Here is a 12,905-nt window from a genome sequence, read left to right on the forward strand (position 1 = left end):
GAGCGTTTGTAAATTCATCAGTTATTCTGCACTCTGGCACACTCAGACAAGAGTGCTCTGAAATTGTAATAGATAGCCAGAGTGAATTTATGAATGCACCCATAATGGGCTACTCTATCGGTGGACAAGTAAAATCAGGAAGCATACCTACCCATCAAAATGTGCTGTGATTTGTTGATTCAACTCAACTGACATTACAAAAAAATGCATTCATTTGAATGAACATTCTTGCCATGGAAATGATTCCATCACAATACCAGGCAGACATTGTAAGTGTACGTATAAGTTTACCGGTCTAAAATGGCAGGGTTAGAGGTTCCAAGCGCGTTCTATTCATTCTTTTTTGTATGGAGAAAACAACCTGAAGAGAGCAGAGCCAGTGCTTGCTGGCATGAGTATGCCTGCTCAAACACATTCACATGGCTGTTGTTTCAGTCTCAGCTCCAGTTTTGCTCCTGTCTAAGGTAAGTGAATTGCATTTAAACAAGACAGTTGCACAAGACAGTTCACAGAATTGTCTATTTAAAGAATTTCAGCCAATACAATACAAGCCCTACATCAATTAGTCTTGTAGTGATTTTTGAACATTTTGAAATTCATTTGACTCTTGATCTGAGTGATAAGTTTTAGAGTGTTGTATTCACGGTCTGCTTTTCCACAATAAACTGGCAGAAAATGTGCACGGGCTTTGGTGTGGTTTATTTACTTTCTTTAAATTAAACGAGAAGTCACTTTCCATTTACAAAAGCACTTGCTGATAACTTTTGTTCACGTGATTGAAACAATGACTATGCAGGTGTTATATTTATTTAGCATATATGAAATCATTGAGTATTCAGGGATGATAACACATCAATACATTTCATTAACATGAATGTATAGCAAATAACGATTTGGTATTTTACAAAACCAATATTAGTAAAAATGTATTAATACCCATGTGTTCTGCATTAAAAGGAATAAATTCATCATGCCTCTTATGTTACATTGTCCAGTGACCAAGCAGCAGTAGCCATCAACTCATTCAACATGCAGAATTACGGGAACATGGCTGTGTTCAGTAGGGTGAAACATTCCAAACATTGCAGATAGAAATGTAATATATAGATCTGTAATGACCCCTTTTCCTACAGGACAGAGAGGAATCATGTTCTATAAAATGCATTTCTACCTGAAAGTCCTGTAACATAGCGTTTTTCTGAACAGACCCGTGTAGTCAACCAGACATCCATTCCCCAGACAAAGGACTAGGATTGTATCGTGATATAAAATAAAAATGTTGATAAACACTGAATACAAAATCAGTGACCAAATATTTAGAACCTGTTTTAAGTCTAAAAGGTAAGTCTATCTTTCTGTTCTCACTAGTGCATCAGATCACACTTCATATCAAGTCCCATGTGGTCTGGTCAAGTCTAGCAATGACCCATTCATTAATAAAAGCAAGCTGGCAAAGTAGTTATTCAGCATACAAGCGTTTGCTTGTGTTTGAGGTGTGTGTGTGTGTGCACGCAAGAGAGGAATAAGCCTTTTCTATTGTTAAAGCACTAACCTCTGTTTTTTTTGCAAAAAAGAAAAAGAAAATCATAATCAAAGCAAGATGAAATCATCAGAAGACACTCGACTCAACAAACTAAAAAGATACCCACCGAAACCATCAAAGTTACCAAATGAAGAGAAAACCATACATGGAAGTGATTTGGTCTTAATAAGCAAAGCTAATATACATTACAGCGCATGCTGAGCTAGGTCGTTATCTTCAGAAGTAAAACAACTACAGCTACATTAGGTCCATCACCATTTACAAGCTTGTGAAAAAGTCAAAGTGACACGTAGTTAATCAACTCCATAAAAACACGTCTAGCTAAATAACAGACTTCAACTATTTCAAATGTGCAGTAAACCAATCAGCAACAAACATTTTGTTTTGAGCCTGTTTCTGTCACTAAAAGCCCCAAAAAGTGTATCTACCTAGAGGTGGGATGCGTTCCAAATGGCAGCCTATTCCCTTTATAGTGCACTATATTGGGAATAGGGTGCATTTTGTGACTAACACAAAATCATCAGGGCACTTTTTATTCGCACGCACACATACCCAAAATGAAACACACACCATGTGACACATCCACACACACACACACACACACACACACACACACACACACACACACACACACACACACACACACACACACACCCACACCCCCCCACACACACACACACACACACCCACACCCCCACACCCCCCCCACACACACACACACACACACACACACACCCACACACACACACCCACACACACACACACACACACACACACACACACACACACACACACACACACACACACACACGTATGTGGGAGTAACACTGGACAGTTCCTGGATAAGGAAAGAGAGAGGAGGGAACATGAGGAGGGAACCACTGCTCACAATAACATCCTAATGAACATCAACATAGCGAGAGACCAGAAGACATCAGGACTGTCTGGCTGTGCTGTGTGAAGCGGTAGGATGGATGGTAGGTAGCAGACCTGGGTTCAAATACTTTATCTGGGCTTTATTGAGCTTGTCTGGAACCAATAGAATAGTTGTAACCAATAGAATAGTTGTAAAATGTAGCCCCCTCCCATCAGGCACCCCAGGCAGACTAAAGCAAACGCTCAAAGCATTTGAAAGACTTAAAAGAGTATTTGACCCCAGGTCTTGTAGGGCGGTAGGCAGGCTGTCTCCTAGTCTCCTCTAGGGGAATCCGGAGGGGAAGAGGCTGAGGGGCTGGCTCTCGTTGGTGGGCAGTGGAGAGCGGTAACCCTCAAAGTTACGGGGGATGGAGCCGCTGGTGGAGCCAGAGCTGTTGCTGAGAGTCTCAATACTGCCCTCCCTCTGGAGCTCTGTGGGGGAGAAACAGAGGTGCACACACACAATGAAAATTCCAATCTTCTATGAGCTGTACATTGAAAGTGTTGTAACGGTGTAAGTAGATTATGTAGTGCTGAGTGGGATTTTGTCTTGTTTCTGTCTGTGTACCAAACCAATAAAAATGTACATTCACATATAAAGCTGCCAGATGTTGTCTTTACCAGAGGCCAAGGCAGAGCTACAAGCATTTTGCGTCTCCCTATCCAACTCTGCAACAGATGAAGTGTCTATAGGGGACAAGGGCTAGGGGGTGTTTCTGGACAGGGCCCAAAACGCCACTCCCTCCACTAGATCAGACTCCCTCCACTACCATGTCTCTGGGTTGGTTGGTCTGCACTGTCAAACACACTGACTCTCAACCTGATTCATTAACCATCCCAGTAGTAACAGTACAGTATGCCAGCTAGCAGTCTGCTCCTGTGTAGATTGACACACTGTCTGACAGACTGCTCCAACACCATTCACAGGAAACTGTTACGTCAGTCTATGGCCATACGGAACATATTAAAGAGACGACATGTTGTAAAACATATCCGCCAAGATGGGTGCAGACTGGCATGGTGTGAGGAAGGAATGAAGGCAGTGATCCACGTGATGCATTTTCACACAGATCAAACATATATACCAGTCATATTGATGATGGTATATATGATGACGATGGGGGGGTGTATGGGTGGGGTCAGTAGCGTGTGCGTGAAGGGTTGGGAGGTGGGTGTATGTGGGTTTGTGAGAGTTAGTTTGCCCACATACCCCTGTGACTGGTGCTCATGAATCCTATTTTAGACACTCAGCTCAGAGAGAATGAAGAATGCCAAGGGAAGACTAGGCCAGGACCGGCCTGAGAAAAAGCAGAGGCCAGACTAGGCCAGGACCGGCCTGAGAAAAAGCAGAGGCCAGACTAGGCCAGGACCGGCCTGAGAAAAAGCAGAGGCCAGACTAGGCCAGGACCGGCCTGAGAAAAAGCAGAGGCCAGACTAGGCCAGGACCGGCCTGAGAAAAAGCAGAGGCCAGACTAGGCCAGGACCGGCCTGAGAAAAAGCAGAGGCCAGACACGAACACGCATACGCACAGACACACACACTTACAAGCGTTCCACCATACAAATGAATACTTAACTCAAAAACGTGCTCACTTCAGATATCAGTGATCACATTCCCATTCAACGTAAAACACTTGAAGCAGCTGTAAAAGCCTTGTATAAACCCAATCCATGACATACGTAAACCAGGCAGTGTGGACTGAAGGAAGAGGTTATACTGGAGCCATGAGAATGTCCCACGGGAAACAGTAGCTGTTGGCTTCAGATCCTTCGAGCTACACAAAGCCGTCCTACCTTCCTACCTTCCACAGAATCCACACAACACACCACTCTGTTCCACATGTTACTCTATCCCACCTCCCTCCCTTTTTCATTTGCTTGGATACAAGCAGCAGAAACACAGTCACAGCAGAACAGTAATCCCAGGGGCTGACGACTACTGTTCCACATTGGGGTTTCACTCTCATGCAATCACTGCAAGCACACAGACACACGCACACATGTACGCACACACGCGTACACACATGCAGACAAACATTAAGTGTGGATTAATCAGTAATGATATGGGTCATGTCTAATGATATCAGTTACTCAGCTGCAATGATGTAGAGGTGCTGGTGTCTCTCTGACAGAGCCCAGACTATACAACTTACCTCCCGCTTCTTCTTCTCCTCTGGACTATCTTCTATCCCTTTTCCTAACCCCTAGCCCCCTCTCTTAACCCCTAGCCCCCCTCTCTTAACCCCTAGCCCCTGTCTCCTAACCCCTATCCCCTCTCTCTTAGCTCCCCTCTCCTAACCCCTAGTCCTTCTCTCCTAGTCTCCCTCTCCTAACCCCTCGCCCACACGCTTAACCCCTAGCCCCTCTCTCTTAACCCCTAGCCCCTCTCTCCTAACCCCTAGCCCCTCTCTCCTAACCCCTAGCCCCTCTCTCCTAACCCCTAGCCCCTCTCCCCTAGTCCCTCTCTCCTAGTCCCCCTCTCCTAACCCCTAGTCCCTCTCTCCTAGTCCCACTCTCCTAACCCCTAGTCCCTCTCCCCTAGTCCCTCTCTCCTAGTCCCCCTCTCCTAACCCCTAGTCCTTCTCTCCTAGTCACCCTCTCCTAACCCCTAGCCCCTCTCTCCTAACCCCTCTCTCCTAGCCCCTCTCCTAGTCCCCCTCACCTAGTCCCCCTCTCCTAGCCCCCCTGCTAACCCCTCGCCCCCCTCTGCTAACCTTTAGCCCCTCCCCTAGCACCTCTACTAACCCCTAGCCCCTCCTCTAGCCACTCTCTACTAATTCCTAGGCCCTCTGCTAACCCCTAGGCCCTCTGCTAATTCCTAGGCCCTCTGCTAACCCCTAGGCCCTCTGCTAACCCCTAGGCCCTCTATCCTAACCCTTAGCACATCCCCTAGCCCCTCTACTAACCACTAGCCCCTCTACTGACCCTAGCCCCTCTCTCCATATCCCAGCCCAGATCATCATGGCATTTGTAGTTCTTTATGATAGCCACATTAGCAGCTAATTAGCATTTCATTTTGGGGGGGTAAATACAGGCAAATATATTAATAAAGGTTACCTGTTCTTAGTGAGATTTACTTGGTTATTAAAACGTCACACTAGGGTAAGCCCACATGAAACACAACCCTTATTTTAAGTGTTTCTAAATATGGGAAAAATGAATGGGAAAAAAACGATTGGAATCATTTCCCTGTTTGACCGCTAGGTTTTATGGGTACGATGACTCACAGGGTGTGTTCATAAATTCCCTCTGGAGTGTCTGAGCGTGCTCAGAGAGAGCTCGGAAATTCAGAGCATTTTGCTCTCGGAGCGTTCAGAGCGTACACTGGACCCTCTAGCCGAGGAGTAGGGTTAATCCGAGCGTTCTGACCTCCTGGAAGGATATTGACCTCATCCCGTAAGTACAGGATGCATGGTTATTCTTTAAAAGTGCCTTCCTCACCATCTTAAATAAGCATGCCCCATTCAAAAAATGCAGAATCAGTAACAGATATAGCCCTTGGTTCACTCCAGACCTGACTGCCCTTGACCAGCACAAAAACATCCTGTGGCGTTCTGCATTAGCATCAAACAGCCCCCGTGATATGCAACTTTTCAGGGAAGTTAGGAACCAATATACACAAGCAGTTAGGAAAGCTAAGGCTAGCATTATCAAACAGAAATTTGGATCCTGTAGCACAAACTCAAACAAGTTCTGGGACACTGTAAAGTCCATGGAGAATAAGAGCACCTCCTCCCAGCTGCCCACTGCACTGAGGCTAGGAAACACTGTCACCACTGACAAATCCACGATAATTGAGAATTTCAATAAGCATTTTTCTACGGCTGGCCATGCTTTCCACCTGGCTACCCCTACCCCGGTCAACTGCCCTGCACCCCCCACAGCAACACGCCCAAGCCTCCCTCATTTCTCCTTCACCCAAATCCAGATAGCTGATGTTCTTAAAGAGCTGCATAATCTGGACCCCTACAAATCAGCTGGGCTAGACCCTCTCTTTCTAAAATTATCCGCCTCCATTGTTGCAACCCCTATTACTAGCCTGTTCAACCTCTCTTTCGTATCGTCTGAGATCCCCAAAGATTGGAAAGCTGCCGCGGTTATCCCCTCTTCAAAGGGGGAGACACTCTAGACCCAAACTGTTACAGACCTATATCTATCCTACCCTGCCTTTCTAAGGTCTTCGAAAGCCAAGTTAACAAACAGATCACCGACCATTTCGAATCCCACCGTACCTACTCCGCTATGCAATCTGGCTTCCGAGCTGGTCATGGGTGCACCTCAGCCACGCTCAAGGTGCACCTCAGCCACGCTCAAGGTCCTAAACAATATCATAACTGCCATCGATAAGACACAATACTGTGCAGCTGTATTCATCGACCTGGCCAAGGCTTTCAACTCTGTCAATCACCACATTCTTATCGGCAGACTCAACAGCCTTGGTTTCTCAAATGACTGCCTCGCCTGGCTCACCAACTACTTCTCTGACAGAGTTCAGTGTGTCAAATCGGAGGGCCTGTTGACCGGACCTTTGGCAGTCTCTATGGGGGTGCCACAGGGTTCAATTCTCGGGCCGACTCTCTTCTCTATATACATCAATGATGTCGCTCTTGCTGCTGGTGATTCTCTGATCCACCTCTACGCAGACGACACCATTCGGAATACTTCAGGCCCTTCTTTGGACACTGTGCTAACTAACCTCCAGACGAGCTTCAATACCATACAACACTCCTTCCGTGGCCTCCAACTGCTCTTAAATGCAAGTAAAACTAAATGCATGTTCTTCAACCTATCGATGCCCACACCTGCCCGCCCGTAATCTAGAATTGGCTTCCTATTTCGCAAACAAAGCATCCTTCACTCATGTTGCCAAACATACCCTCGTAAAATTGACTATCCTACCGATCGTCGACATCAGCGATGTCATTTACAAAATAGCCTCCAACACTCTACTCAACAAATTGGATGCAGTCCAACTCCTACCTGGGCTCGAACCAGGAACACATCGAAAACAGCCACCCTCGAAGCAGCGTTACCCATGCAGAGCAAGGGGAACAACTACTCCAAGTCTCAGAGCGAGTGACGTTTGAAACGCTATTAGCCCCGCTAACTAGCTAGCCATTTCACATCGGTTACACCAGCCTAATCTCGGGAGTTGATAAACAGCACAATGCTTGAAGCATTGCGAAGAGCTGCTGGCAAACGCACAAAAGTGCTGTTTGAATGAATGCTTACGAGCCTGCTGGTGCCTACTATCACTCAGTCAGACTGCTCTATCAAATCATAGATTTAATTATAACATAATAACACACAGAAATACGAGCCTTTGGTCATTAAAATGGTTGAATCCGGAAACTATCATTTCGAAAACAAAACGTTTATTCTTTCAGTGAAATACGGAACCGTTCTGTATTTTATCTAACGGATGGCATCCCTAAGTCTAAATATTGCTGTTACATTGTACAACCTTAAATGTTATGTCATAATTAATTACGGCCTTTGTTAGGAATAATTGGACTTGACACAGTTCGCAATGAACTGTGTCAAGTCCTAACCCTTACCCCCTCTCTCCTAACCCTTACCCCCTCTCTCCTAACCCTTACCCCCTCTCTCCTAACCCTTACCCCCTCTCTCCTAAGCCTTACCCCCTCTCTCCTAACCCTTACCCCCTCTCTCCTAACCCTTACCCCCTCTCTCCTAACCCTTACCCCTCTCTCCTAACCCTTACCCCCTCTCTCCTAACCCCTCTCTCCTAACCCCTATCTCCTAACCCCTAAACCATTCTTGTTCTAACTCATAATAGTCCTAAGTAGGGTTTCCTTCCAATAAGTTGATCCCTGGATCAGATGTTGTTCTTGATAACATCAACACCCACCCTGATGCTCACAACCTCAACACAATCCCCTCTGCTCTAACGTTGATCTAAGCTCTGTAACACTTGACATAGAGCTAACCTTATGACATGTAGTTAACACCAACTAATCCCATCCCCCTGAAATCAGCCTGGTTAACACTACAACTAGTATGTTAACCAGGCTGATTCACTCAGCTGTACATGGTAACTGCATAGTACCTACATGACAATGGCTAATTCTAAAGAAACAAAAATCCACCACATTCTGTTTCAGATTGGTTACTATATTTACATTTTCATTCCCATAACTAATGTAGTTACATGTAATAATTACAATGAATGTAAAACTTGACACTTTCCATTAAAACACAAATACTTAGGGTCAAAGCCTGGACAAACAGCAAGCTGAATACAGGGAAATAAAATACTAATTTAAACAGGGTGACTGGGCTAAAGATGGACCAGCACATCTGGCATTTGCAGAACTGTCCTATGGCCACTCCGTCCCTGTCCGAATATGACGAAGCCGTGACGTGAGACTGAATGGACTATATTTGGCCTCATGGTACAATCCAGCGAGGGAGTTAAGCTTTGTGGCAAAATGCAATAACAGTTCTACAGGGCTCAGTAAACACATCATTACCAAGTGGACTGACTGTGGAAATAATGTCCAGAAATGATCCAGCATCCTGTCAATGGCCTAATCCTCTTAAACTCTCCTCTTGTCACTTAAGTCTGGCGCAAGCTCACACACACACACACACACACGCTCACACACCCGCGCTCACTCAAGCAAAACACACACATGTACAATTGCACTCACACACCGAATCAACATACAAACATGCAATCCTCCTCACTGAGAGCATGTTTTGTGTCTTTGTGCTGTGTGTGTTTGCAGTCTGTGTATGTATGTATGTGTGTGTGTTTGTGGAGTGTGTGTAGGATGTGGTGTGGGGGCCATATTAAGTTGAGAGGAGTGGAGAGAGGGGTCAAAGAGAAAACACAGCATCTCTTAATCAGTGGGTCTGAGCTGAGGAGAGGAGAGAGGAGGAGAGGACAGGAGAGGAGAAGGGAGAGGAGAGAGGAGGAGAGAGCAGGAGAGGAGAGGACAGGAGAGGAGTGAGGAAGAGAGGAGGAGAGAGCAGGAGAGGACAGGAGAGCGAAGAGAAGAGAGGAAAGGATAGGAGAGCGAGGAGAGGAGAAAAGAGGAAAGAAGAGGAGAGATGACAGGAGAGAAGCGAGGAGGAGAGGAGCGAGGAGAGGGCAGGAGAGGAGAGAGGAGGGCAGGAGAGGAGAGAGGAGAGGAGCGAGGAGGGGAGAGAGGAGGTGAGGACAGGAGAGGAGCGGGGAGGAGAACACAGGAGAGAGGAAGAAAGGACACACGAGAAGAGAGGAGGAGAGGACAGGAGCGAAGAGCAAGGAGAAGAGAAGGAGGACAGGAGAGGAGCGAGGAGGAGAGGACAGGAGAGGTGGAGAGGACAGGAGAGGAGTGAGGAAGAGAGGACAGGAGAGAAGTGAGGAGGAGAGGACAGGAAAGGAGTGAGGAGGAGAGGACAGGAGAGGTGGAGAGGACAGGAGAGGAGTGAGGAGGAGGAGGACAGGAGAGGAGTGAGGACAGGAGAGGTGAAGAGGACAGGAGCGAGGAGGACAGGAGAGGAGCGAGGACAGGAGAGGTGGAGAGGACAGGAGAGGAGGACAGGAGGACAGGACAGGAGAGGAGCGAGGAGGAGATGCCACTTTCTTGTCGCTCTTTCCTCTCCATCATCTCAGAGAGTCTGGGAGTGAGACAGTAACACACACCGATACTATACTTATCCCAACTGAATGTTTTTGAGTTTTAACTTTAATCCCACAATAGGCCCCAGCTGGCTCTGGGGCCACACACACACTCTCATGGGTCAGCAGATAAACGGTGGACTGCTTCATCTCCAATCAGACCTCATTACACCAGGCCTGCTGCATGGAGATACTCTCTCTCTCTCTCTCTCTCTCTCTCTCTCTCTCTCTCTCTCTCTCTCTCTCTCTCTCTCTCTCTCTCTCTCTCTCTCTCTCTCTCTCTCTCTCCTCTCTCTCTCTCTCTCTCTCTCTCTCTCTCTCTCTCTCTCTCCTCTCTCTCTCTCTCTCTCTCTCTCTCTCTCTCTCTCTCTCTCTCTCTCTCTCTCTCTCTCTCTCTCTCTCTCTCTCTCCTCTCTCTCTCTCTCTCTCTCTTCTCCCCCTCCCTCCCTCCCTCCCTCCCTCCCTCCCCCCTCCCCCTCCCTCCCTCCCCCTCCCTCCCTCCCTCCCCTCCCTCCCTCCCTCCTCCTCCTTACTTCCACTCATCTCTCTGGTAAAGAGCTGGTACTGGTTTTAAAGCCCTGCTATACATCAGGATGCTGTGAAACGCTATACCATACACACTGATTGTCCCTCATCATTACCCCCTCGCTGGGTGTGTGGAAGAGAGAAAGTGTGTGTGTGTGTGTGTGTGTGTGTGTGTGTGTGTGTGTGTGTGTGTGTGTGTGTGTGTCAAGCTGTTGTCAGTCTATGTTTATATTTAAGCCACATTGGATTTAGAGGAGACTTCCTAATTAGTTGCTCACACAGATGATTTGGCTAGCTGTTGAAAATCCACCACACCATCCTCTCTAAATACACAGACACTCACAAACAGACCACCACCCAAATAATACCCTCTCCACCCACAGGACACAACTGGTCAAAATGGGACAGAACCACACACAAACATACCTCTGGACCTCGACCTCTGAACTAAATCTGAAAACAGGATGTTATTACCACAACTTTAACCCCCAGACAAGTCCTCTCTGCTGTGTGTTGAGACAGAGGGCTCAGCTGAGCAGATGGTGGTGGTGTGTGTACGGTGCTCTTCTGCTGTGTGTTGAGACAGAGGGCTCAGCTGAGCAGATGGTGGTGGTGTGTGTACGGTGCTCTTCTGCTGTGTGTTGAGACAGAGGGCTCAGCTGAGCAGATGGTGGTGGTGTGTGTACGGTGCTCTTCTGCTGTGAAGGGGACTTTCACTACAATCAGGCACATCACGTCAGGCCACTCACTCGTTACCTTTCTACTGGAGCTGAGGTGCTGCAGTGCTGAGTGGGTGGGTGTGTGTGTGTGAGAAACATCTAACATACTCCTACGGAACATTCCATGATAATACCCAACACCACAGATCTGTACCCCCTCATAGTCCCCTGCTGTCCCTTCACTTCAGGGGACACAACTACAGGCCACAGCTACACATGCTCTCTGGCCTGGGACACCCTGCCACCCCTCACCTCTTCTTTCCGTTTACACCCCCCCTTATCCCAGCCAGCCCTGTCTGTGTGGTAAGGGTGCTTAGCGGAACCGGGAGGAGAATGAAAGCACACTTGTGTTCCTTGGTCGGGGGACAGGGCTGTGAAAGAGGAAGGAGGAGGCTCGGACGGCTCTCCATTAGCAGCAGAGTGCAAACGGGCCATGTCAGCCTCCCTATTGGCTGGAGGCTGACTGTATCAACCTCGGAATTGGCTAGAACTGAGAGACACCCGGGTTGAGGCAGGGGTCAAGAGAGAGGACACACAGAGGTCACGGAGAGAGAAAGAGTCAGAGTTAAAGAAACATAAAGGGGTCCAGGACAAAGAGAACAGAGGAGACTCACTGCAAGACCAGAGGCTAAATACTGAATGCATGCAAGAGCATCCTTGTCCTATAGACTGCCATTATGTACATTATAATGTACAGTATAATAGCTTTCATCAATGTAAGCTGATTCTTGTCGATCTACAGTACAGTTCATGCTGAATGTGGAGCCAATAGAAACTAACTTCCTTGTTCCCTTCAGAAAAGCACTGCTGATGTTGACCTCTTGACCTGGGACATGACCCCTGAGAGCAAGACATTGTATTCATCCAAAATGGCACCCTTAACCATTCCCTATATTGTGAACTACTTTAGACCAGATCCCTATGAGCCATAGTCAAAAGTAGTGCACTATAAAGAGAATATGGTGCTGTTTGGCACGCAAACTTGGTCCGTTTGTCCTTTTGACCCAAGAAATGCAGAGAAAAGAAACAACATGGAAGTATGAATAGGCTCTCATGGACTTGAGAATTTTAACTTCTGAGAAAACACACAGGGAAGAAAGGGTAACACATGAACAACGGTACTATTAACCCAGAGTGGGCAAACAGCAGCAGACTAAAGACTGGGAGGACACAACAAGGCTGTCTGCTGGCCATATAAACTATTATATAGAGCCCGTAAAGTAGCTACAACCATTCAGAGCCCGCTCCCCAAATGACATCCCATTCCCCAAAGAGCTCTGGTCAAAAGTAGTGCACTATGTAGGGAATAGGGTGCCATTTGGGAAGCACAGGAAGCTGGAGATAGGCCTATCTTCAAATGGTTAAACAGGCTCTTACCGTAGCAGGTAAGCTGCTTAAGCCTTAGGGCACTACCTCTCTAAGTACAGACCAGGGTTCAATGGATCATACCACTTAACATTACAGTCCATTTCTACTAATCACCTCCTCATTCAATTAGCTGACCGACTCCATATTCCATTATTTAGTCTTGACTGACGGGGCTGCGTCTCAAATGATACCCTATTGTCTCTATC

At 47.0% G+C, this 12,905-nt stretch overlaps 1 protein-coding gene across 4 annotated transcripts in view; it reads right to left on the minus strand.

The window, feature by feature from the left end:
• Window positions 1-2,538: 2,538 nt before the first annotated feature.
• Window positions 2,539-12,905, minus strand: part of LOC115206262 (breast carcinoma-amplified sequence 3-like) — a 356,706-nt gene continuing 346,339 nt past the window's right edge. For 3 of the 4 annotated variants that reach the window (XM_029773020.1, XM_029773022.1, XM_029773019.1), the window contains one exon: window positions 2,539-2,890. In XM_029773020.1, the coding sequence (XP_029628880.1) occupies window positions 2,742-2,890 (149 nt within the window). In that variant the 3' untranslated portion in view covers window positions 2,539-2,741. The remainder of the gene's footprint in view (window positions 2,891-12,905) is intronic. The other variant, XM_029773021.1, reaches the window with a different exon arrangement.

Source organism: Salmo trutta, chromosome 13, assembly GCF_901001165.1.
Source record: "Salmo trutta chromosome 13, fSalTru1.1, whole genome shotgun sequence".
In the NCBI taxonomy this organism is placed as follows: Eukaryota; Metazoa; Chordata; class Actinopteri; order Salmoniformes; family Salmonidae; genus Salmo; species Salmo trutta.